This window comes from Pinus tabuliformis, chromosome 1_1 (assembly GCF_031772625.1).
Source record: "Pinus tabuliformis cultivar Carrire ecotype Pingquan chromosome 1_1, CPIR1, whole genome shotgun sequence".
NCBI classification, from domain to species: Eukaryota; Viridiplantae; Streptophyta; class Pinopsida; order Pinales; family Pinaceae; genus Pinus; species Pinus tabuliformis.
In genome coordinates, this window is record NC_142297.1 from 123,477,129 (window position 1) to 123,500,783 (window position 23,655).

At 39.0% G+C, this 23,655-nt stretch overlaps 1 protein-coding gene across 2 annotated transcripts in view; it reads left to right on the top strand.

The window, feature by feature from the left end:
- EMB3144 (AAA-type ATPase family protein) overlaps positions 1–23,655 on the top strand; it is a 385,432-nt gene that overhangs the window by 320,010 nt on the left and 41,767 nt on the right. The window contains exons 12-15 of one of the 2 annotated variants that reach the window (XM_089391628.1): positions 7,086–7,249; positions 7,469–7,574; positions 7,904–7,980; positions 8,408–8,461. In XM_089391628.1, the coding sequence (XP_089247754.1) occupies positions 7,086–7,249; positions 7,469–7,574; positions 7,904–7,980; positions 8,408–8,461 (401 nt within the window). The remainder of the gene's footprint in view (positions 1–7,085; positions 7,250–7,468; positions 7,575–7,903; positions 7,981–8,407; positions 8,462–23,655) is intronic. The other variant, XM_089391629.1, reaches the window with a different exon arrangement.

Below are 23,655 nucleotides of genomic sequence, written 5' to 3' on the forward strand. Positions count from 1 at the left end.
CATCATAAGTTATTCAAGAAATTACTTCAACAAACATTAAAATAAATACCGCTGCAGATATCACATTGTAATACAGAAACAAACATATGCACACATTGACACAATTATTTTGGACTAATGTCCCCAGAAAAACCCAATGTGGGAAAACTGGTGCAGCAAGGAAGGATTTTATTATTTAGCAATTTTCTAGTACAACAGGGTGCCAAACTAGCTTACCCACAGACTGTGTTACCGGATCCGGCAGCCGCTACTCAGAGATCCTCGGATCTGATACGGATCCGGAGAAATACGTATAGAAAACGGCACGTGGCGGATGACGGAGTTTGGAAACGGATATTCCTTCCCGGAAACGTATAGCAGTCAAACGCCGGAACCCGCAGAACTTTGAAACCGAAAAAGCGAAAAGGTATGCGTTGGAGTTTAGTTTAGGGTTTTTTCGATGTATGCGTAAAAGGTTGGTGGTCCCCCATTGGTCGGCAGACAGACAGAACAGCGGAACAGCGGAACAGCGTTTGGCGTTTTGCGTTCGAATTTCTTGGCGTTTAGCTTCAGGGGGCCCAGCGTTCCAGTTCAGGTTTCGCAGTGTGTCGGCTGGACCAGAAACCGCGGAAGGTATTTTACATTTTTAATATTATGGCCATTGTGCCGCGTTTAATTTATCAGCGTTTACATTATCAGCGTTTACACAGCCGCAGTCTTTACCCATCTTATTTTCCGGTTCCGGGTTTACGGTTTACCACAGCCGCGTTAATGTTTTTTAATCCGATGTGTTCCCAAGTCAAGTCCACAGGCAGAAGGCTGAAGCATAGAACGGGTCCCGCATCTGTGTGTGGCTGTCGTTATGGTCGAAATTTTAAAACTTGTTGCCCTGTATCGAATTAGTGTAGAGACCTGGGACCATATTGATATGGCATAGGGGTTTTGATTATTGAACTGTATACGGTATATATAAATTAAAAATTTATTAAATTATAACCGCAGTGCGGCAATACCCTCGTTATGCCTCATTAGATATATTATGAATGGAAACCATTAGATATATAATATATTTTCTAAACGGTTCTTTTTTAAATAGTAACATTTCTGTCTTTTCTTCTCAAATAGAAAAAAGCCTAAAGGATTACATTTTTCATGCTTCAATTGTACTGTGTAGTGCATGGCAAGACAAACTATGAAAATCACTATTTTAGTAAATTTGGTTGATCTTTATTTTCTTGAAAGCTTGGATTATTTGTGTGCTGAGAGGGCCCCTTTTTGGCTCTTTTCGGCTGATTTCTTTTCCTAACTGTGATATTACTTACCGCTAAATCTTCCAAGCCCTCTAAACCTGATGTAGTTCATTGGCTGTGGTGCTCTGTTTTTATTTTCTCTTGGCTGTGGTGCTCTGTTTTTATTTTCTCTTGACATTTCACATTAATGGTTGATCTTCCCTAGAATGAACAATAAGAGGGGGACTCAACAACAAAGTACCATCATTTTTTGCCCATCATTTTAGCCATGATAGCTGTTGGTAACCCATAAAAATAAATTCAGGCTTTTAAATAGCAATACCCTTAGTTATTTAATTCAAATTGTGTATGGATAATTAATATTATTAAATTTTAATATGTTATAACTTATATTTTGAATTTTATATGCAGTTGTGAGTAACGTAATTTTAAATTTATATATCATTATGGAGCCATCACAGCGCGAGCAGAGTGAAGGGGAAATCATCAAGACAGACCCAAAATCTCCTCTATGGCAGTATGTGGAGATTATTGGAAAAAATCCCGGAGGTGGTTCATTTAAATGGAAGTGCAATGAATGCCAAGATATAAAAAATGGCTCATATACTAGAGTGAAGGCCCATCTCACTGGTCAAACTAACACAGGGGTGCAAGTATGAACCGGACCAAAAGATGCAAATGGCAAACTTGGCAAAGGTTTGAGTCCTGGAAAAATGCAATTCTATGCATCTTTGCAAGACGTTGCTGATAGGAAGCATGCTAAGGGAAAGTACCCTGTGCAAAGCTCTACAACTAGGCCTCCATTGCCATCTAGGCCTATTGCCACAACTAATAAAAGGCCCACTCTAGGCCCTCTTGAAGCATCATTCAATAATCAAGGTAGAGAGATAGCTGATGAACATGTAGCTCGTTGCATCTATGCAAATGGGCTAGCATTCAATTTGGTACGTTCCCCTTATTGGCAACAAATGATTAAAGCAGTGAATGAAGCGCCGAAAGGGTACAAAAGCCCTGGATATGAAAAGGTCCGCACTACTTTGTTGGCATCAGAAAGACAATCTGTGGATAGACAACTACAGGCAATCTGGGATACATGGGCAAAAACAGGGGTGTCCATCATTTCTGATGGATGGAGAGATCAAAGAAACCGTCCATTAATTAACGTTGTTGCAGTATGCCCCCAAGGGGCAATGTTTTTGAAGGCTATTGATTGCAGTGGAATAGAGAAAGATGCATCTTTCATATCCACAATTCTTATTGAGGCAATAGAAAGTGTGGGGCCACATAATGTTGTCCAAGTCATTACGGACAATGCACAAGTTTGTAAAGCTGCAGGTTTGATTGTGGAGAGTCAATATGATCACATCTTTTGGACTCCATGTGCAGTACATTCACTGAACCTTATGCTTGCCAAGATTGGTGAGATTGAATGGATTAATGAAATATATGTAGCAGCAAAGGAAATCCAAATGTTCATAACCAATCATTCAATGTCCCAGGCCATTTATAGAGGTTTTGCAAAGTTGGAGCTACTAAAGGTATTCTCTTTTAATCAATATTATTTGTATTGGAAATTCTTTTAATTGCAAATTTATATATGATTTCTCATTTCAATTTGAGATTTGACTTTTGTACTTTTTGAAACTTGTAGGTTGCTGAAACTTGTTTTGCCTCCCACACTCTTGTCATAAAGAGGCTTGTGGAGGTGAGACAAGCATTACAAGCAATGGTCATTGACCCTCTTTGGGAATCATGGAGGACTTCCACTTCTGATAGAGGGCAAAAAATCAAGTCCATCATTCTTGATGATGCATGGTGGGACAAGGTCCAATATCTTCTACGGTTCACTGAACCAATCTTGACCTTGATCAGGGCATTTGATACAGATACACCTTGCTTGGGGGAAGTTTATGAAAACATTGATAGTATGTTAGAGAGGATAAGGGAAATTATCAGGGCAAGTGAAAATGACCCTGATGAAACATTCTATTATTTAGTGAAAGACATAGTTACAGAAAGGTGGAACAAAATGACCACACCATTACACCTTCTGGCATATGCATTGCACCCTAAATACTATCATTCCAAAGTTTTGTCTTTACCAGGTAGAACAGCACCAAACAAGGATTCTGAAGTGGTACAAGGATACAAAACAGCTTTGAGGAAAATTTATAGAGATATGGGAGTTGCAATGGAAGTCCGCCAAGAATTTGGAGGGTTTGTACAGTCTACAGGTAGCTTTTCAGATCCAGTAGCTATGGACGATCGAGGACATCTTGATCCTATTACTTGGTGGGGCTTCCATGGTGGGGATAGCATTCATCTCTCTACTTTAGCCACCAAGTTATTATCACAGGTTGCTAGTTCCTCATCAGCTGAGAGGAATTGGAGTACATATGGCTTCATCCATTCAGTGAAGCGAAACAGGCTGGGAGCGGCAAAGGCTGAGGATCTTGTTTATGTTCATTCCAACCTCCGTCTTCTATCACATGTTGAACCAGAGTATAAAAAAGGTCCGAATAGGATGTGGGATGTGGAGCCTGAGATCTCTGACTTGAACCTGACACTAAATGCCATGACTCACCTCAACCCACTTGAGGACATTGTTCCACCACTAGTCCAGCCTACTGATGCAACTTCCTACATTCCAGGACCCCCATCATCTATTCATGATGTAGAGTTGCAATATGCAGAAGATAGAGATCCATTTGAAGATATGTAAATGTATTTACTGTTAACATTTATGATATTATGATCTTTTTTGTTACTTTGTATGACGGATGATGCATCATTTCAGTGTTTCAGTCTTCCTATTCATAATATATCTAATGGTTTCGGTTCTAAAAGTGTTTGATGGTTCAATGGAGTAATTGATTTTTGAACTCTAAAGTGTTTTTTAAAATTTTAAAAATATTATTATATTTTATTTTTTTGTACGTGACGTATCCTTGCCGTATCCGGATCTTGCATTTTCAAAAAACTAGCGGATCCGGATTCGGATCCGTATCCGGATCCGTATCCGTATACGTATCCGTATCCGAATCCTGGTAACATAGCCCACAGATAGACAAATTTCTAGCAATTCTTTTGATCCAGCATAGGCCCTATTGACTTTTGTGTCAACCTGAAACCCTTTGCGTCAACCTACTGAGGCTCTGCGCGGCGTCTCTGACCTTCTCCGTCACTCCTGCAACCTCTGCGTGGATGACACAGGCCCTTCTGCCTCTGCGCAGTCTTTGTTGCCTCTGCGTGGCTTACTTTGCCTCTGCGTCTGCCTCTTCTGCCTCTGCGTTGATCTCCTGTCTCTCTGTTCCATACTTGCTACCTCTTGACTGCTCACCAAACCACTTGTTCAATTTCTCAACAAACCCCTCTCCAAAAATTGAACTGACTAGTCTCCCTCTGTATATTCTCCAAGTGCCCCTCAAGCCTCCTCTTATACTTTTCTTGTTGACATCTCAACAGCCAAGATTAAGTCCCTAATCAATGGCTAAGATTAAATCTGGCTTGATCCATGTCTTTTGGACCATTCTAACACAGATTCATATTAATACACATTAATATTTTATTTTCCCTATGTTTAGACTTAGGGACTCCATTAAAAATATTAATTATTTTAATATTTCGTGATCTGCTTAGAATCTGTCCAAACCCTCTCTGGATATTGGAGATCTTATGTGCCCCAACCTCTCCACCAAATTTCGTGGCTAGAGCACATCCGATGCTACCCCAAATCAACACCTTCCTTGACTTGTCACCTTAGCTCTGATCCCATGTTGAGAAATCTAGGGCATGGGGATTTGGTGATTTCTCTTCTATGATAACTGCTTGTGATGTAAGTTTTCTTAGTCTTTAATTAGCTTCTTCTTTCTCTTGATTAATGTTAATGTTTTCTATCATCAAACAACTACCAAAACATAAATAAGCATGAGACAAGAGACACAAAAGGTAGGCGATTAGCTAGGGCCAAAACCTCTCCAACTTGAGAGGAAAATCCAAACGAATTCTTCTTTTTATAGAAACTTCAATTATTCAATACCAAGACCAAGACCCTTGACATAACAACTTCTCCAAGGCCAAGTCACAAGACCCTTCTTCACTGCTTCTTCTTGCCCAAGTCAACTCTAGTAAAATTGACTTCTAGCATTGCAAAATTCGGCTATTTTGAAATTTCAGCCCTCCTCCATAGTCCTGCAATTCTTGGCTGCCTCAAACTTCTGCAAGTTCACAGATGTGGGCTGAATTATAGATCTTGATAGTGTTTTCCTTCTTTGCTTGACTTGAGGGTTTCTCCTTGTGACCTCGGCTAGCAATAATGTTGGTTTAGTGACCTTCTTCTTGGCTTCTCCAAAGGCTGGTGTGACCCTATTGCAGAAACCCTAACCTTTGTCACATGTGCAAGAAAAATGACCCAAGAACAATGCCAAAATACTTCGGTTTCTTCTCCTTCTTTGTTCGCTGGATGATAGGCTTCTATTTCTCATTTTCTCGCACTTCTAGATGTATTTCAGATGCTTGAGAGTCTATCCTTCAAGTGAGGCTGAGCACTTCTATATGTAGTGATCTGTCCATGTAAAATAGGTCGACTTTTGCCATTGGATAGGCCAACATGCTTTTCTAGAATGATTTTCATCTCCTTTTGAAGGCCGACATGAGGTAGTTCTTGTGACAATGTCTTGGAGGGTTTGTGAGTCAAATAAATTTTCTTTTTTCAATGTGTAACATGCCCAAATGGGTCTTCAATACTTGACATTGACTCAATAGACTTTATGCCTTGATGACCAAACATAATAGCTCACAATGGGAGCTTCATCTATAAAATAAAATTCCTTGAGCATGAAACCCATGACTCAAGCATTACAAAATAATCTTATTTTTCTTCTTTACATCAATTACATAAAATCATGATTACACGTCATTATGAAGACCGAACCTAGTTACATATTTCAACATATCTGTGTTTAGAAACACACATAATGTGGTGGGACGACAAACCTCCTAGGATGAAATTCGTTGCCAAAATCATAGGCTTACCTAGGTTGTTACATAATTTAACATTCGTACTAACATCATTTACATTACAACTTGCAGAAATTGGGTTTACAATGACATGATAACTGGCTGACTGATGATTTTGAACTTTGAAAAAATTTGCACAACTGCTTCCTTGGACTTGTGACAAAATAGTTGCAAAACTAGTTACCTATCTTTTGTTCCTCTAATCATTTATACATTCAAGGACACTCGTTTCATCTCATTCTAGTTGATTTCTAGCAGCCAGATTCATCTTTCATTTTGTCTTTTTTGCAATGTTGTTCTATGTTCTTATACACAAAATGTATGGTGTATTGATGAGATTTGCTGAGAATTTTGAATTCAACAAAAAGGAAACTAAAGAGAAGATTAAGTGCAACATTTAAAATTCTTTCAGTACCTAATAGTTTTATTTTTTGCTTTGCAAGTGCTAATTGAAAATAGTTTGTTTTGGGGATTATTGCTTTCCTTGAGACTATTAATAAGATTCAAATGTGGGTCATGAACTTGTAGACTAGTGTGATTTTCATTCTTTGCATGTTTCTGGAATGGATGCACACACATGCATGTTAGCAGAAGATACAAATTAAGAGAAATGTTGAACTAATGTCAATATTAGGTTGGAACAGAAAAACTTGTTCTGTTTCATTTTCTGTTCTGCTGCATTTGTCACAAAGTTACTTTGGCATACGCAGCCTTTTTGGAATGTAACATAATAAATTCTAATAATCGTCAATATTGACACCACTTAATATTTCATTTGGGAGTAAATAGTAATGGTTTGAAGGCCTTACCTCTTCCCTGTTTATTATGATTAAACAGCAAGGCTCATTGAAGAGGAAATATTCGGGAAAGACCACTTATCTTGGTTATCAGGAGCAGCCCTTTCAGAAGCTGGCGTGTATGCCGAGTATCTCATTCTACAGACTGGCATGACCGCGCTTGGAAAAATATTTTATAGAACTGAAGAGGATGTTATGGTGCATGTAAGCAACATAAGTATTTATTTACATATTATTTTATAGTATTTTATGTCACTTGATATTGATATGTTTATGTGCATTCTACTCTTAAGTCATATTGGTCTATGGTGAGATAAATATTTTTGTGCTCACTAACATTTGATGTAAAACTAAGGAGAATCAAATGATATTGATACTAGATGCTTGAATACATGACACAATTTTTTCCTTATTCAAATGCAGCTTGGTCCAAAGATAGAAGCACTAAGGAATGAATATGTGCGATTTGCTGTAGAGAAATGTTCATCTGCTTTGAAAGAGTATCGTTCTGCAATAGAGACCATTGCAGGTACTTGAGAAGTCAATATATTTAAAATTGAGAGATCTTCCACACAGCTTGAGTTTACTAGGGAACCTTTTATTTTATTTAGATATTATAATTTCTTTAACCAGTTAAGGTGGGCATATCCAAGCCTGGGCTTACATGGTAAATATTTCTGAGAATTTATATTTTGTAAAGGCAGATATCTTTGCAAATAGCTCATGATAATCAGTGTTCTGTTTTAATGTCTAGTAATGGACATGTTCTCTGAATTTCATTTTTATCCTTTTAACTGTACAAGTATTTCATCTCAACCTGATTGGAAATTTACATGTCTCGTTTTCTATTTTAATTAGACATTCTACTTGAGAGGGATGAGATTGCCGGTGATGAAATATGGCAGATATTCAGGAAGGCTCCAAGAATCCCTCAGGTGATTCTGATATATCTTTCTCCAGTAATTGCTTCCTCATATCTTGAAACTGGTTTTGTCAATCATGCCACTCGTTTGTCTCAGAATAGTAACAGATCAAATGACTCTCCTAATTAGGATTACGAGCCAGGAAAATGTAGATAATAACTTGCCTTTAATTGAGTAGAATATATAGCTCTCTAAATTGTGACCGTTCTTTGACATGCCTTTTCATAATTATTATTATTTATTATTTGTATTATTCCATATTCATGTTCATACCATTTGAGAAATAGAGTTCGTGCACACAGTTAAATAATCCAAAATACTTGAAATATAGTAAAATAATCCATTTATAAGAGTAATAAGGTATATATAAAGTGTTCGAATGAATGATATGGTTTGATGGTGTTGACCATTGAAGTGTACCCAAATTGTTTTTTTGAAGACTCCATGCCCGTGGATGTATCAGTGGCTTCATGTACCATCAGAATTCCATCAGGTAATGTAACTAGGTTTGGTCCTCATAAATGTACTTTTGATATTTGTATTTATTCAAGAAAAGAAATATTATTTTTATAATATATGTCAATGTGTTTCTTTCTCATTGAAGTAGGTCTAGCACATATTAAAGTGCTATAGGAGTCAAAGAGTCAAAAGAATTATGTTGAAGACCTTAAGGATATGTTACATTATGTATATTTATGTATAAGAGTCAAAGAAGACACCTACAAGCAAAGTCAAGTCTCCTCCTAGCAAAGACACCATCAAAGAAGCAATGGCACCATTAAAAGCACCCATCGAAGCAAAAGAAGTCAAGTCGGCCTAAAGGAGGGACAGTCCTCTATATATAGAGGCTGTCCACTCCCTCAAACGACAAGCAACTCACTCTGAAATCAGTGAAGATAGAGGACCGAAAAAGAAGCTGAGAAAGGGATGAAGAAGGAGCCTCTAGTGCAGCAAAGAAGCAAGAAGGAAGAGCGAAGGTTTTGGGACTGTTTTAGGGCCAATACCAACCACACGTGCATGCGAAGAAAAGGAAGGGCTATCTGCGGTTAGGACAGCAGCAAGTCACCTCCCAACATACCTCATCGTTTGGGCTACAAACTAGGCCTACTAGGCCTCCTATCCAAGCGAAGAAGGAAGGACCTCAAGCGAAGGAAAGAGGAGCCATATAACATCAACAAGACCTCTCACACGTGCGAGAATTAGGGCTGCAGTGCTGTCACACAGCCTACAACTATACATCAAAAAGGAACTATGTTGGTCAAGACAAGGAGGGGGTATCATTAGGTGAAGGATCTCACTAAGTACAAAAGATAAGTGTCGCTTCTAGAAGGACTACTAACAGTGGAAGGAAGAACGAAGTGCCAGAAGGAGGACGAAGTGCCGGAAAAAGGTGGACAAAGTGCCGGGGAGACATAGTGCAGAGAAAAGGAAGGACTTGACTTGTGCTTGGAGGATCTTCTAGTCAACGGTCTAGGGTTTGGCATTGATCAAGAAAGAAGCTTCAATAAGAGAAAACTTACCGAAGGGTTTTTTCTCAAGAGAAGAGAGGTTTTGACCTTTGCAGAAAGCCAATATCTTGTGTTCTTGTTTTATGTTTTGATAGCAGTTTGATGAAGTACACACAGATGCATTAATAAGAGAAGAAGAATATTAAGCTAACAAAGACAAATTGTAAAAAGACTTAACAAATTGTTATCTAGTCCCGAAGAATCACTCTACATCTCATTGCCCTAGATTCTTCAACATGGTATCAGAGGTAAGGTGACACATCAAGGAAATGCATCTCAAGTACACTCATCAAGGAAGGACATCTACAAAAGTTGAAGCATCAAGCCAAGAAGTCTCTATCACATCAAGGACAAGAAGGTCTATCATCTATCATTCATCAGGGGAGACTACAAAGCTAGAAGAAGAGCCTTATATAAAGGCACCTACAAAGAAGAGCAGATCAAAGAGGGACCTACATCAAGCCACAAATCATCAAGCAAGCCCACTTGGAGAAAACATCTTGAGGAACATCAAGATTCGAGGAAAGCAAACCATCAAGACCTTAAGGAGAAAAGAAGTCAACTACATTTCAAAATCTATCAAGTAAGTATATGTCCCCTTCTGAATATACATCAATGTCTTTTTTTGAGGAAAGCAACAAATTGGTAGGTACCAATAACTTTCTTGCATGGAAGAAGAGGACTAATCTACTTCTCAAGGAGAATGAACTTCTAGAACATATCAAAGGGAATATCACTATCCCTGCGAAGGAACAAACTCAAGCCTTTGCGAAGTATAATAAGGATGAAACAAGAGCTCAAAGGATTCTAATAGAATCTATCAAGGACTCTCTCATTCCTTATGTCTCCAAATTTGAGACATCAAAAGAAATTTATGATAAGCTAGTAGAGCTATTCTTGGTATCCACAGTGGGAAAAGTGATATATCTAAGGAATGAATTGTACAAGATGAAGATAACAAAGGAAGGAATAGCTCCCTACTTCATGAAAATCTCTGAGATGAGGGATTAACTTCAAGAGCTAGGGGAAGTCATGTCCGACAATGACAACCGTAGTACTCAATGCTCTACTTGAGGACTGTGGTAACTTCACATCAAGCATATATGCCAAGAAGGAAGCTACCACATTAAGTGAAATGTGGTCTCTATACAAGACAGAGGAATCTAGACTCAAAGCTAAGGAAGATGTGGGATCAAAGGAGCAAGCATTTGCTACCATGGCCAAGAGAGGGAAAATTTGGAAAATTTGGTCCACAAAGAACAAACAACAAAGACATGTCCAAAATCCAATGTTTTGGATACCAAGAATATGGACACTACAAAAGGAATTGTCCTAAACTTAAGAACGACAACAACAACATGAGAAAAAGGGAAGAAGCTCATATGACTCAAGAAATAAAAGAAGACGACAAGAAGCAAAAGAAGGAAGATCCTCTGAATCTCTACTATGACTAAGTCTACCTCTTTACTGAAAGTCTTCTTTTAAATTTTTGAGTAGTATAGGAGCATGTAGGAATAGAATAAAATTGCATGGCTAGAAACATCTTCTAGAATCTAGAACCATGATGTACATAGAGTTCGAAATACTCATGTAAAAGGAGCATTTATAAATAGAACCAAACGTTGGGTTAGAAATATCTTCTAGAATATAGGAGCATGGTAGATATAGCGCAAGATATTCATGCAGAAGGAGTATACCTAGAATGGGACCTCATCCTCAATGAAAAAAAATTGATCATGATCAAGAATCTTAGGAGACCTCCATCATCAAAAGGAAAGAAACATTTGCAGGGTAAGGATCTTCAAGATCCTATGATGGAATCTTCAAAAGAAGATTCATAAAAAAAGCAGAGGTCTCATTGGGAATCCCATTCATGGGATTCAAGAGAAGGATGATATGAAGGCAAGCTAAGATGAAGCAAGAAGGGCTACACTAAGGACAACAAAATGAAGCTAAGATGATCAAAGGAGAATCAAGATGAAGTTTGTATGCATCAAAATTTAGTCATGTTATTATATGTATATTATTGAGTCATGGGAATAGTTATATAACATGATCAAGTAGGGAAGAATCTCTTTCACCAATGACATGTTCAAAGGCATGTACTACAATACAATGAAGGTCAACAAAAGGAAATACTCACATAAGGAGTAAGATTGTTGATTAAGAAGCATGTGAAGAAGAAATGCTAACTAGTCCTAGAAGCAAGCAATGAAGAAGTGCTCCCACAAGGAGTAGAAGTTAGTTGACCAATCTCTCCATGAAGAAGCAAATGAAGAAAGAGATCAAGCATGTGAAGAACACCATGATCACAAAGAATCACTATCTGACAAGATACATTGAAGACATCTCCCGAAAGAAGGCATGAAATGTTTGACAAAGGAAGAAAAAGATCAAAGGACCCTTGACACCTATGAAGGCCTTGGAGATATTAAAGATGCAGATAACTAATTCTACTCTACGAAGATGTCATGATGAAAAATCCATCCAACAAAAGCACCATTTAATGTTGAAGCAATATCAAGATGAAGTCATGAAGGGCTACTAGATCAAAGCATGGGAACAAGCAAGTACAAAGAAACATCCATGTGAAGAGTAGTCCGAAGCATAGACAAGATGACAAAGAATGACTAGATGACAAGAGAACCTGATATATGACAAGAAGGCCACTTTCCACGAAGGAAGCAATGACATGAATAACCAGGAAGGAAAGTGATCGATGGATGGTGCCCTACCAAAAGGGAAGTTCAAACAAAGACTTCATGACATCGAAGGAAAGAATAAAATCGAGCAGCTGAAGGACCCACGAAGAAGAAGTTGTTGATGTATGGACAAGTCCCTAGCTAAGAGGGAGTTTTGACAAGTTCTCAAAGGAACTTGAGAAAGTTACCTGTCAAAGGAAACTTGGGCATGCCCTCCTCATTCTCGGGGAAGGAATAGACACAACATTCTTGTCTTCACTTGTGACAAAAGAATGGGAGGATTGGGTAATCATTTGGCATCTAATACTCTTTGAGGATGTGTAGGGCATCCAAGACAAGAGTAGGAAAGAGGACCGATATTCTTTGAGGGTTGGGAACCCAAGATAAGAATAGTCCTAGAAGGTCATACTCAATGAACACCCGGGTGGTTATGGACCTTGAGAGACAATGACTATGGTGTCTATATGTCATTGGTCTCGCCAACATTGTGCTCTGATCTATTGAGAGATAGAGTTGTCAGTCAAGGCCTTGTTGTGGATACAATGTTTGTTACTATGATGCTATAACAAATGGATTGCAAATCCACTTTCTCTTATGTGAATTCTTCAAGATTGATAATAGCAAAACACGTTGTAATGTTGTATGAATACCTCCCTAGTTACGAGGGAGTGTTGAAGGAAATGTAACTATGTACGGTCTTCATAAATGTACTTTTGATATTTGTATTTATTCAAGAAAAGAAAAATTATTTTTATAATATATGTCAATGAGTTTCTTGCTCATTGAAGTAGGTCTAGCACATGTTAAAGTGCTATAGGTGAGTTAATGAGTCAAAAGAATTATGTTGAAGACCTTAAGGGTATGTTAGATTATGTATATTTATGTATAAGAGTTAAAGAAGACACCTCCAAGCAAAGTCAAGTCTCCTCCTAGCAAAGACACCATCAAAAGAAGCAATGGCACCAATAAAATCACCCATCGAAGCAAAGGAAGTCAACTCGGCCTCAAGGCAGCAAGTTGGCCTACAAGTCAGTCTAAAGGAGGGACAATCCTCTATATATAGAGGTTGTCCACTCCCTCAAACAACAAGCAACTCACTTTGAAATCAACGAAGATAGAGGACTGAAAAAGAAGCTGAGAAATGGACGAAGAAGGAGCCTCTAGTGTAGCAAAGAAGCAAGAAGGAAGAGCGAAGGTTTTGGGACTGTTTTAGGGCCAATACCAACCACACTTGCGAAGAAAAGGAAGGGCTATCTACGGTTAGGACAGCAGCAAGTCATCTCCCAACATACCTCATCATTTGGGCTACAAATTAGGCCTACTAGGCCTCCTATCCAAGCAAAGAAGGAAGGACCTCAAATGAAGGAAAGATGAGCCATATAACATCAACAAGACCTCTCACGCGTGTGAGAATTAGGGCTGCAGTGTTGTCACATCAAGAAGGAACTCTGTTGGTCAAGAGAAGGAAGGAATATCATTAGGTGAAAGATCTCACTAAGTACAAAAGATAAGTCTCTTCTGGAAGGACTACTAACAGTGGAAGGAAGAACGAAGTGTCTGAAGGAGGACGAAGTGCCGAGGAACGAAGTGCCAAAAGAAGGTGGACAAAGTGTCGGGGAGACATAGTGCAAAGAAAAGGAAGGACTTGACTTGTGCTTGGAGGATCTTCTAGTCAACGATCTAGGGTTTGGCATTGATCAAGAAAGAAGCTTCAATAGGAGAAAACTTACCGTAGGGTTTTCCTCTCAAGAGAAGAGAGGTTTTGACCTTCGCAGAGAGCCAATATCTTGTGTTCTTGTTTTATGTTTTGATAGCAGTTTGATGAAGTACACACAGATGAATTAGTAAGAGAAGAAGAAGATTAAGCTAACAAAGACAAATTGTAAAAAGACCTCACAAATTGTTATCTAGTCCTGAAGAATCACTCTATATCTCATTGCTCTAGATTCTTCAACATGATTAACCCCATTATTGAACGTGGAGACACTTGTACATGCCAAAACCCACTATGGACGAGCATTCCACCATGAAGTGCCCCATTGATTCTAACTTGTAGGATCTTTTACGTTATTATTCTAATGATTTATTGTATTGGAGGGCAAGGGGATGCATTGAATCTTATATAGGATTGCAAGTGTGTCTCCATTGGGGGCTTGGTCTCCCTATACGAGGGCCTAGCCCTCCAGAGGACCACATTGGCACTTGTAGGGTGAGATTTGAGAGCCATGGATATCCACCATAGCAGAGAGTACTTCATGGATTCCCAGCACTGCTCATTGATTTCTCGTGTTCCACCTTTTAGATGAGGATGATGCACCTGGTTCACCATGCCCAGCTGGCTCCACACTTGCACCATACACTTGGCAGATGTTTCAGGGTCTAGATAAGGATGTGTCTCACTACAAGAGACAAAGGGAAGGCTTATGTCATCATCCTAGCCCTTACAGATGGTTTATAGGCATTTCGATCCACTTGGAGACACATGAGGATGTCCTTGTGCCTTGACACCCACTTGGGTGCACCACAAAGACTTGCTTGAAAAATAATGGGCCAATCCCTTGTCAACTATGTTTGGAGTCCATTTTTTCACCATGGCACATTCTGGACTTCATTAGGCCTCTTCAAAGGCCCAACGACTCATTTTATTGATCATTTTGCCCTCTTGAGAGGCTTATTTCTATGTTATTGAGCTACCTTGGTGGGCTTGTCACCAAGGGTTATTATTGCACATTGTTTTATTATTTGGGGCTTAATTAGGCCAATTAGGCACATCGAACTCATTAGAGATGGTATAAATAGATGAGAGGTGATTCATTTCTATCACCATCACTTGAATTTGGAATTAGTAATTACCTAGAGAATTTCACATTCCCTTTTGGAGTATGAGTTCAGTTTCAAGGATGAATTTTGATGTTTGGATACTATTCTCTTGGTCTTGGAGCTTCATTCTTGTCATGATTTGATGATTGGATATACTCATTCGACATTTAAGTGATCTTTTTTTTTTATGTTTATTCTTGTATTTACTGTTTATCATATCACATGAATGTTTATGGGATTTTCACTAAGTCTAAAATTTACTGTTTTTCTATGTGAAATTGTGGAAATTTTAATCTTTAGAAGCATTGCATGTGTCATGTATGAATGGGTGAATGTTTCAAGAAGTTATTTTTGTTGAATATACCTTGATAAGTCATCAAACATTGCACATCAAAGTATAAATTCCTTGGGTAGCTGCTCTCATGTCCTAATTGCCATGCGAAGTTGCCTACAAGCCTCCTTGATTGGGTTTATTCTCTCTATATCACAAATTCACCTTGAATCCATCTCTCCCAAAGACAAGGCACTGATCCAACCACTTGTGGTCAACCTAAATTCTTATCTTTCTTGCCTCCTCTTTCGCTTTCTAGGCCTAGCCCTAATAGGTCACCTAGGGCATCACATAAATTCCATTGTAGCCATCAAAACACCTCGATGTTTGGTCCATAATTGCATTAGGGTTTCCTCTAGAGGCCCTCCAAATTTGAAGCAATTCCGACAATGGGATCTCTAGATATATTAATCCTAGCTCAAGGACTATTTCTTGCCTTAGGTTTCCCTTGGCTAGTGTCCTCATTGGGATCATTGCATTCAATCCTCAAAAGAAAATTTGTCCTTTGATCCTCTTCTCTTCCCTAATCAGGTCAAGCACCTCCTTGGTTGAGCAACTCCAAATCCTTGACCTAATTCTTGGTCCACTTGGTCCTTTATGGTCCATGTTACTGCTCAAACTAGCAGGGGTCCTAGGAGGGGATCCTATAGAGCAACTACTAGTTCAAGGGGCAACAATGGAGCGATAGCCCACTATCACCTCGGCTGAGGCTCCCTACTCTTTATGAATTTATGAAAGGATAAGAAGTGATTCCCAAGGCCTATTCACAATAGAGGCTTGATTAGATAGCCTGCTTGCTTCGAAAGAAAGGTAGTGGGCTCTCTAGGAAGGGCTATAGGGATTCTCGAGGCTAGGGCTTGGGAATATCTTTTGTCAAGATGACTCCTACACAAGAGAATCCTTATGGAGAATTTGCCTTTATGTGATCTTTGTGAAAGTAGAATTGTCAAGTTGCGGGACCACAAAAGACCAAGTGGACCCAAAATTAGGTCAAGGGTATGGAGGTTACCAACGAAGGTGGAACTTGACCTAATTAGGGAGGAGAATAGGATCAAAGGACTAATTTTCTTGAAATACAAATACAATGACCTAAGTGAGCACACTAACCCAAATCAACCCAGGGCAAGAGATGGTCTCGTGGCTAGGGCTTTCTATATCTCGGGATTCCACCGTCGGAATTGCTTGAAATTTGTAGGACCCCTTGAGCAAACTACAACATTGTAGTGGTCCAATTGTCAATGTGTTTGGATGGCTACAAAGAGATTCGTTTGATGCCCTAGGTGACCTTCTAGGGTTATGCCTAGAAATTGGAAAAGTGAAGAAAGGAGAGGTAAAGGGATAGGAGGATCAATGCCTTATTGCTTGGTGTTATGAATAAAAATGTATTTAAAATAATGCAAATAATGTAAAACAATAATGATAATAAATAATGATTAATTAGTAACAATTTGATGAAAAGGTATGTCCCTAAGGACATAATCGTTGGTGAAGAGGTATCTGCCTAGGGTATATAAGTAGGCCCTCACCCTCATTGTAATCATCTCATCAATTCTTTTTATATATTCAATATACAATTGCTTGCCCTACAATGGATGTCCTTGTCTTCGAAGTGTTCTGAAGATTATTGCAGGTTTATGAACTTTGTTCGTTGCATTGGTATCAAAATTCATGCAACGTTATCCATTCAAAATTCAAGCATAGTTGGAGGTTATCCATTCTATTGGATTCACCATCAGGCCTTTGGCTATTGAAGAAAAAATAAATAAAAGAAAAAATAACAAAAGAAAAATTATTAAAATAAAAAATTATAGAAAAAAATAAAGTTAAAAGTTAAAAAAATCATAAAAAAGGAAAAAAATATTACGTACAATTTTTTTCATTGGCGTTTCTTCGGTTGCGTTGTTGCACACAATTTGGTTACCGTCGTCGCACGCAACTGTCTCGTTGCTTTATCCACCCCGTGTGGCATTAAACAACAACTTGTTGTACAATGGCTTGTTACATTGCCCACAGGATTTCTCACCTCTAGCGCCAACCTACTCCTTTGCCTTGCAAAGCCATCAAACCTCAGTGACCCATTAACACACTTGCCGACCAACCACCATATTTTGCAACTTGCTCGACCCAATTTTCACTACCGGTAAGCTCCTCCCACACCAACGTCAAATCCCCTGGTTTTGTCTACCTGTCCTGCCTGGTAGGATATTCTGACACATAGGAAATTGTAAGTATTACTTGGTCTAGTGTAGAGTTAGGTAAAATGTGTTTCTTTACTATATACTTTTGTAACTTGCAAACTGACGGTCACGATATGTGCTAGACATGAAGTGATCTGACGGTTCATTCTCTCCTCAGTATCACTGACACTTGATTTGTGGCTTAACACCTGATTGGTCCATGATCTCTATTTAAAGATCATGGAGTGTCATTTGTAAGGTGACCGTTCATGAGAGAAGCTTATGTAAATTTTCTTTCTTTTACATTAATACATTGTCTGAAGTGGTCGTGTTAGCTCAGGCCATGGATAGTTTCCCTCTTTGGGGGTTTTAACCATGTCAAGAATACGGGTGTACTGATCTGTGATTTGTTTGTGAGCGGTGTCCTTTGGTGTTCTATCTAGGGAACTTACCCTGTAAATTCCTACATGGTATCAGAGCTATTTGAGGGCCGCATTCGTTAGTGATCCAAATCTAAAGCCGATACAACTGCATCTGATTGTCGTTTTTTAGATCTACTGTTTCTGACTGCTTTCGGGTCAAGAGGAATTCTCTATTGTGTTAGGATTCAGGAGCATCTGTTCCAATGAGGAACCCCTTTTGTTTCACGCGAAAAGGTTTCCGGTAGCCCTAGCTGCATCATTTTTAAGATCTGGAGGTATACAGTCTTTATTTGCAGTTTTAGTTATTTATCTTTCTGTTTATTTCAATTTATTTATCTCTTTGTTTTTTATTACTGGATCTATACCTTTCATTTCTGCATATGCTCATTGCTCCGCGACTTTGTGCAATTTGGGCAAATCAGAAACAGAAAGGAAGGATTTTTCTCATGTGTATGCTCTTTTCTGTTGCGCCTTTTAGTGTGATCTCAGAAAATCAGAAACATTGAAGAAAATATTTAGTTTCCGGTGAAAGATAACTTCAAGCCATAAGGTTTGGTTTCTTTTGCATGTCTGTGTTGGGTTGTGTGGTTTTTTGTTTTGTAGGCAAAAATGGATTTTTCAAGTAAGCACACACTCCAAAGCTTCAGTGATTAAAAAGTAAAAAATAAAAATAAAAACTCCTTCCTTTTTTCCAAAAATTACTAACCTTTTAAACTAGCTCACTTGGTCCAAAGTTACTTTATGAGAATAGAGGTCTTGGGTTCAAGTCTTTCTTTTTGTTGAGTTATTTTTTCAAAGAACACATGTAAATTATGTTTTAAAGTTACTTTATGTAAAAGTGTTCTCACCTATTATAAAAAGTGAGTCACTTATAATTCTAAAGTCACTTTATCTTTTATTTAAGTTACAATTTAGTGGGTAGCTCATAAAGTACCATTGTAAAAGTGACTTTCACTTATTTATAAAAGTGGGTCACATAGAATCCTTTTTTTAAATTGAGCTAATTAGATTATGTTTGGAAACTGTGAGTGGGGAGGGGGATTTTTTAAATATAACATTATCATTCACTTCTGAAATTCACGTACTACGTCGGCTTCTTCAACAAGTTTTCTTCAAAAAGCCATAACTTCTTCAACCGTGTTAGCGCTTGAAATTTCACCTCAGGCTGAGAAAGGTAAACCTCAAGGCTACATCAAACCATTTAGCCTCGTAGCTAGCCCTACGGGGCAGGAGAAGGCTCTCTCCGGTCTATCTCGGTAGATCTTCAATGGGATGAGATGACCAACAAGGTAACACTGATATTAGGCTAGTAAACTGATTCAAAAGGTTGATTTGGGGTTTTTAGGGTTTTTGGTGGCAAATTGAGGAATTGCAAATTTGGGTGCGGGGATTGGACACAGTTTCTGCAGGGGGTTCCTTGGGGCGAGGTAGGAAACAGTATTGATGCCTTAACTTGAGATGGATGATCAGGAATGAAAGATGAGAAGCTAAAGAGAGCAAACAATGACTTTGAATTCCCTTTAGACAGTAGAAAACATGGAAATTAAACAAATTTAAAAGCAGAGCATGGCTAGCATGAATTCACACTTTAACACTTCATTTGTTTAATGTGCAGCAGTAAAGAAAGGAAATGAATCACATAACAAAGCTTACAAGAACATTGAAAAACACCATCAACACATGAGTCCACAAGAATCCCAAAGATGACTGCAAAACCCTGGGCTTCCTTAGCCAAAAATTGCAGAGATATAGTGAAATAATACAATGATAACTTTTCCCTCAAGAGTCCCACCATGAAAATGAGCATGAAAGTACATAATATAGATGATCTAACCTCTTTCCCTGCCTCCATGGGTCGAGCTCACTATCCTAGGAGCTGTTTGAACAACTTCTAAACTAAGCACTACAAAATAGGCAGTCAAAACAACTTGCCTCTATAAACTTGGAAACCAGTTCATACAATCAATTTTACCCTTTTACATGAGAGAAACTTCTAGAAGAGTAAAACAAGAGTAAAAGTACCCAAAAAGTGCCACAAGTACAGTCAAGAGGACCACCATCGACCTCAGCAAGTCAAACTGGAGCTAAACTGCAAATTCTGGGTTGAACTGGTCAAATCTGGCACAAATTCCTCAACGGGTCGCGCACATCATCCTCAACGGGTCGCGCACTTTGGAGCTTTGTTTGGAGGCCTTCCCGGTGTCAGAATGAGGTGCAGGATAGCTCGTTGGAAAGGTCTCTGAGTCTACTTTCCAACCCAATTGGAATTTTTGGATTTGGAGGTCATTTGCCCAGTCAAAAGTCAATTCTCCCAAGACTACTTCTGCAGCTCAAAAAAGGGGCAGAAAGTCAAAATTTGGCTGTATTTTGACCTTTTGGAGGCCCAAAACTCCATGAAAACTCAAATCCATCTATAGGCATGTGTAACTTTGCATGACAAATCCAACAATGCTGAGTTTTCGCAAAACGGAGCTACGATGACAAAGGGTCTCACCGGGGGTGAGACCCGTTGAGAAGCCAAAACCTGTAAATTGCCCAAAAATGCCAAAAATGAGCCAAAACTTCCAAAATTTTTTGTGCTTGATGCTGTGAAGAGGCTAGTGGGTGTCATGATGAGTGAGAGAAGCCTCGGCCAAGATGCGGAGGGGGTTGGTCTTCTTCTTCCTCTTAAGAGCCTCGGTCAACCTTCTTTGGAACATTTTCATCTTTGCTTTACAAACGTGCATCCTAGCCCAATAGTGGTTTTTCATATTCCTCAGCAGCCTCTTGTCTTGGTTGGCCTTAGCCAACAGCCTCTCTAAGTGTGCATTCACCTGGATGAGCATGGACTCTCGTTCCGCAAGCAATAGGTCACCGGGCCTCCTTCTTTTCAAGATTCGGTCTCCTCGAATCCTCCATAGCTCATCAAGGACTTTCTCATATCTCTAATTGCTTGTTGCGCTGCTCAAGATAGTTGATAGTCCATTGAGCCATGTCAAGCTTCTGCTGCAACAAGCGGTTCTCCGCCTCTCTCTGCCTGATAATCTCATGAAGATCTGAATGTATATATGCAGGGATTTTTTTTTTTTTGCATAGCAGGGATATGGGAAATAAGGGAAATACATGTGTGGACAAAGGGAAAATCATGGGGATTGTTTTGGGAAGTTTGTCCACAATGTCTTTTGCAATTTCATCAAATTTTCTTGTTTACAATATGCTTATAGTGAGGCCAGCTAGGGTTTACAGTTTTGCTGTTTTAGGAGGGGGTAGGGTTTTTGATTTTTGGTGACTAGGGACAAGGGATGGCCTGCACTTTTATTTTCAACATGGCATGGGAAAATAGGGGCAAATGAACATGTAAGTGATAAGGAAAGGGAAAAACAATGTGCAAAGGGAAGTTTCTTGAAACCACATAAAACCCTAGCAAATTTCAAACATCAACAAGCAGCCACTGAATGATTTTTTCACTTGCATCTTTGGAGGCTTTAAAACAAGTATGGAGGTCAATCATTCATCATCAACCAACAAAACAATTTGTAGAGAGCCTACCTCAACCCAATTTGCAAATTTGAAGAAGATTTGAGTGAGTTTGAAGTGAATTTGTAGCTTACAGCTCAACGGGTCGCGCCCCTTCAAAATTTGAACGCAGAAGTTCAAAATTTGTCGCAGAAGGGTCTCAACGGGTCGCGCACCTCTCAACGGGTCGCGCTTTTGCAGGAGGCTTTTGGAGGCCTTCTCGGTGTCAGAATCGGGTGCACGATAGCTCGTTGGAAAGGTCTTTGAGTTTACTTTCCAACCCAACTGGAATTTTTCAATTTGGAGTTCATTTGACCTGTCAAAAATCAAATCTCCCAAGACTGGTCAAAAAGTGCCAAATGAGGCTGCCTCAAGGAAGAGTGCTGTTGCAGTCAACTTTTGAATGCCTTCCTCAACCCCAAATTGAGCCCATGATAGCTCATTGGAAAGCTCTTTGTGTCTAGTTATCATTTTACCCATCAAGCAAATCATTTGGCCAACCAAGCTAGGAGAAAACTTGATTTTCCCAAGGTCACTTCAGAGGTGTCTTTGATTCTCCTGAGGCAACGGTATTCTTGACATTTCTCTCAAACCATGACACCTGTGCAAAAAGTGAAGGAGGTTTTTCTTCCTTGGCATGCTGTGGACAAAAATCTCTCTCAGTTTCCGAAAATTCATCTTTGATTGCTCTGAAACATCATTTGAGTGAAACTTGTCCCGATGTGTGAAACAAGGAATTTTGTCGAAATGAAGCGAAATGAAGGGGATAAGGGGCTTCTAAATTCTTGGGGAAATTTTGGGGAGTAGGGAGGGATGTTAGGAAGTAGGGGAAAGTGGAATCTCAGAGATTGAGTGAGGGGAAGGGGTCCAAAAGGGAAAAACACAGACCCAACCTAGAAAATTGCCAGGTTGTAGCTAGAAACTAGGGTTTGTGCAAAAATGAGGAATTTGGTGGATCTAAGGGATGGGAAGTGTTTGATAAGGTACTTTAAGGATAGGGGAAGGCGTATGAACATCAGGAAACAAGTTTCGCCGGTGATTTGGCCGCCCAAGAGAAATTACCTCCAAAACCCTAGAAGAGGGAAATGACCTTGCCTAGGCACAACTGAAGCATGAACAAGGTGTACAATGACTCATTAGACACTGAGATGATAATGACAACCCTCTGAATGATGATAGGCTCAGCTGAATGATGACATGGACTGACATTTGGGCAAACCCTAGGCCTAATGCCTAATGACCAAATTTTGCTTGAAGACTCACTGAAATGACAAAATTTGACCTTGACACTCTGAGACCACTTTGTAAGAGCATATTTGATCATTGTAGGAAGGCTGAAAAGACTGACACTAACAAACCGGAAGCCATTTTTAGAGCCGTTTTTTTTAGTCGGCCTAATTTTTCGAGATTTTTCCATTGGAACACTTAGTTTCAGCATCTACAACTTTAGTTTCTGTTAAAATGAAAAGTCCATGGCAAGTTATTCTTGACAGCACCAACTACTTCAAATGGGTGTCCTACATGGAGGATTTACTTAGAAGTAAAGGTCTTTATAGAATAGCCTCAGGCCAAGACTCTAAACCTAAAGATGAAGATAAACAACCCAAATGGGAAAATAGGCAAGATCAAGGACATGGGTTGATAGGGATGTTTATTTCTCCAGACCTTAGATTCCATATTGCAGAACTTGATACCCTTGATGAAGCAATGAAACAACTCAATAAAGTTTTTGGAATTAAAAATGAAATTAGAGCCCATCAACTCGAAAATGAGTTGCTTACGTTGGACCCCAATAATTTTTCTTCCATTGAAGATTTTTTGTCCAAGTTTAAGACCCTTAGACTTCTCTTGGAAGGTGTTAAGGTTAAGAAAGAAGATGGTAGCCTTATCTATTCCATTCTTAATAAGCTGGGACCAACCTACTCTGTGTTTGTTTCCACCTTCCATTCTACTAGAGAAGCCTTTATTTCTCAAGGACAAGACTACAAGTCCTCTTTTAATGCCTTTTGTGATTCTTTAATAAGAGAACGAGAAAGACTCTTACATCTTGGTCTTCTTAATCTTGGAAACTCTTCTAAGAAAGCCTTAACTGCTTAGCAACAGCCAAGTTCAAAGAATCCTAAGAAGCAGCATCCTAAAAAGAATGGTCCTAAACCAACCAAGGGTCCTAAGCAATTTCAGTCTCAAAATGAAAAAATCAATTCAACAAAATGATAAGACAAATAAAAACAA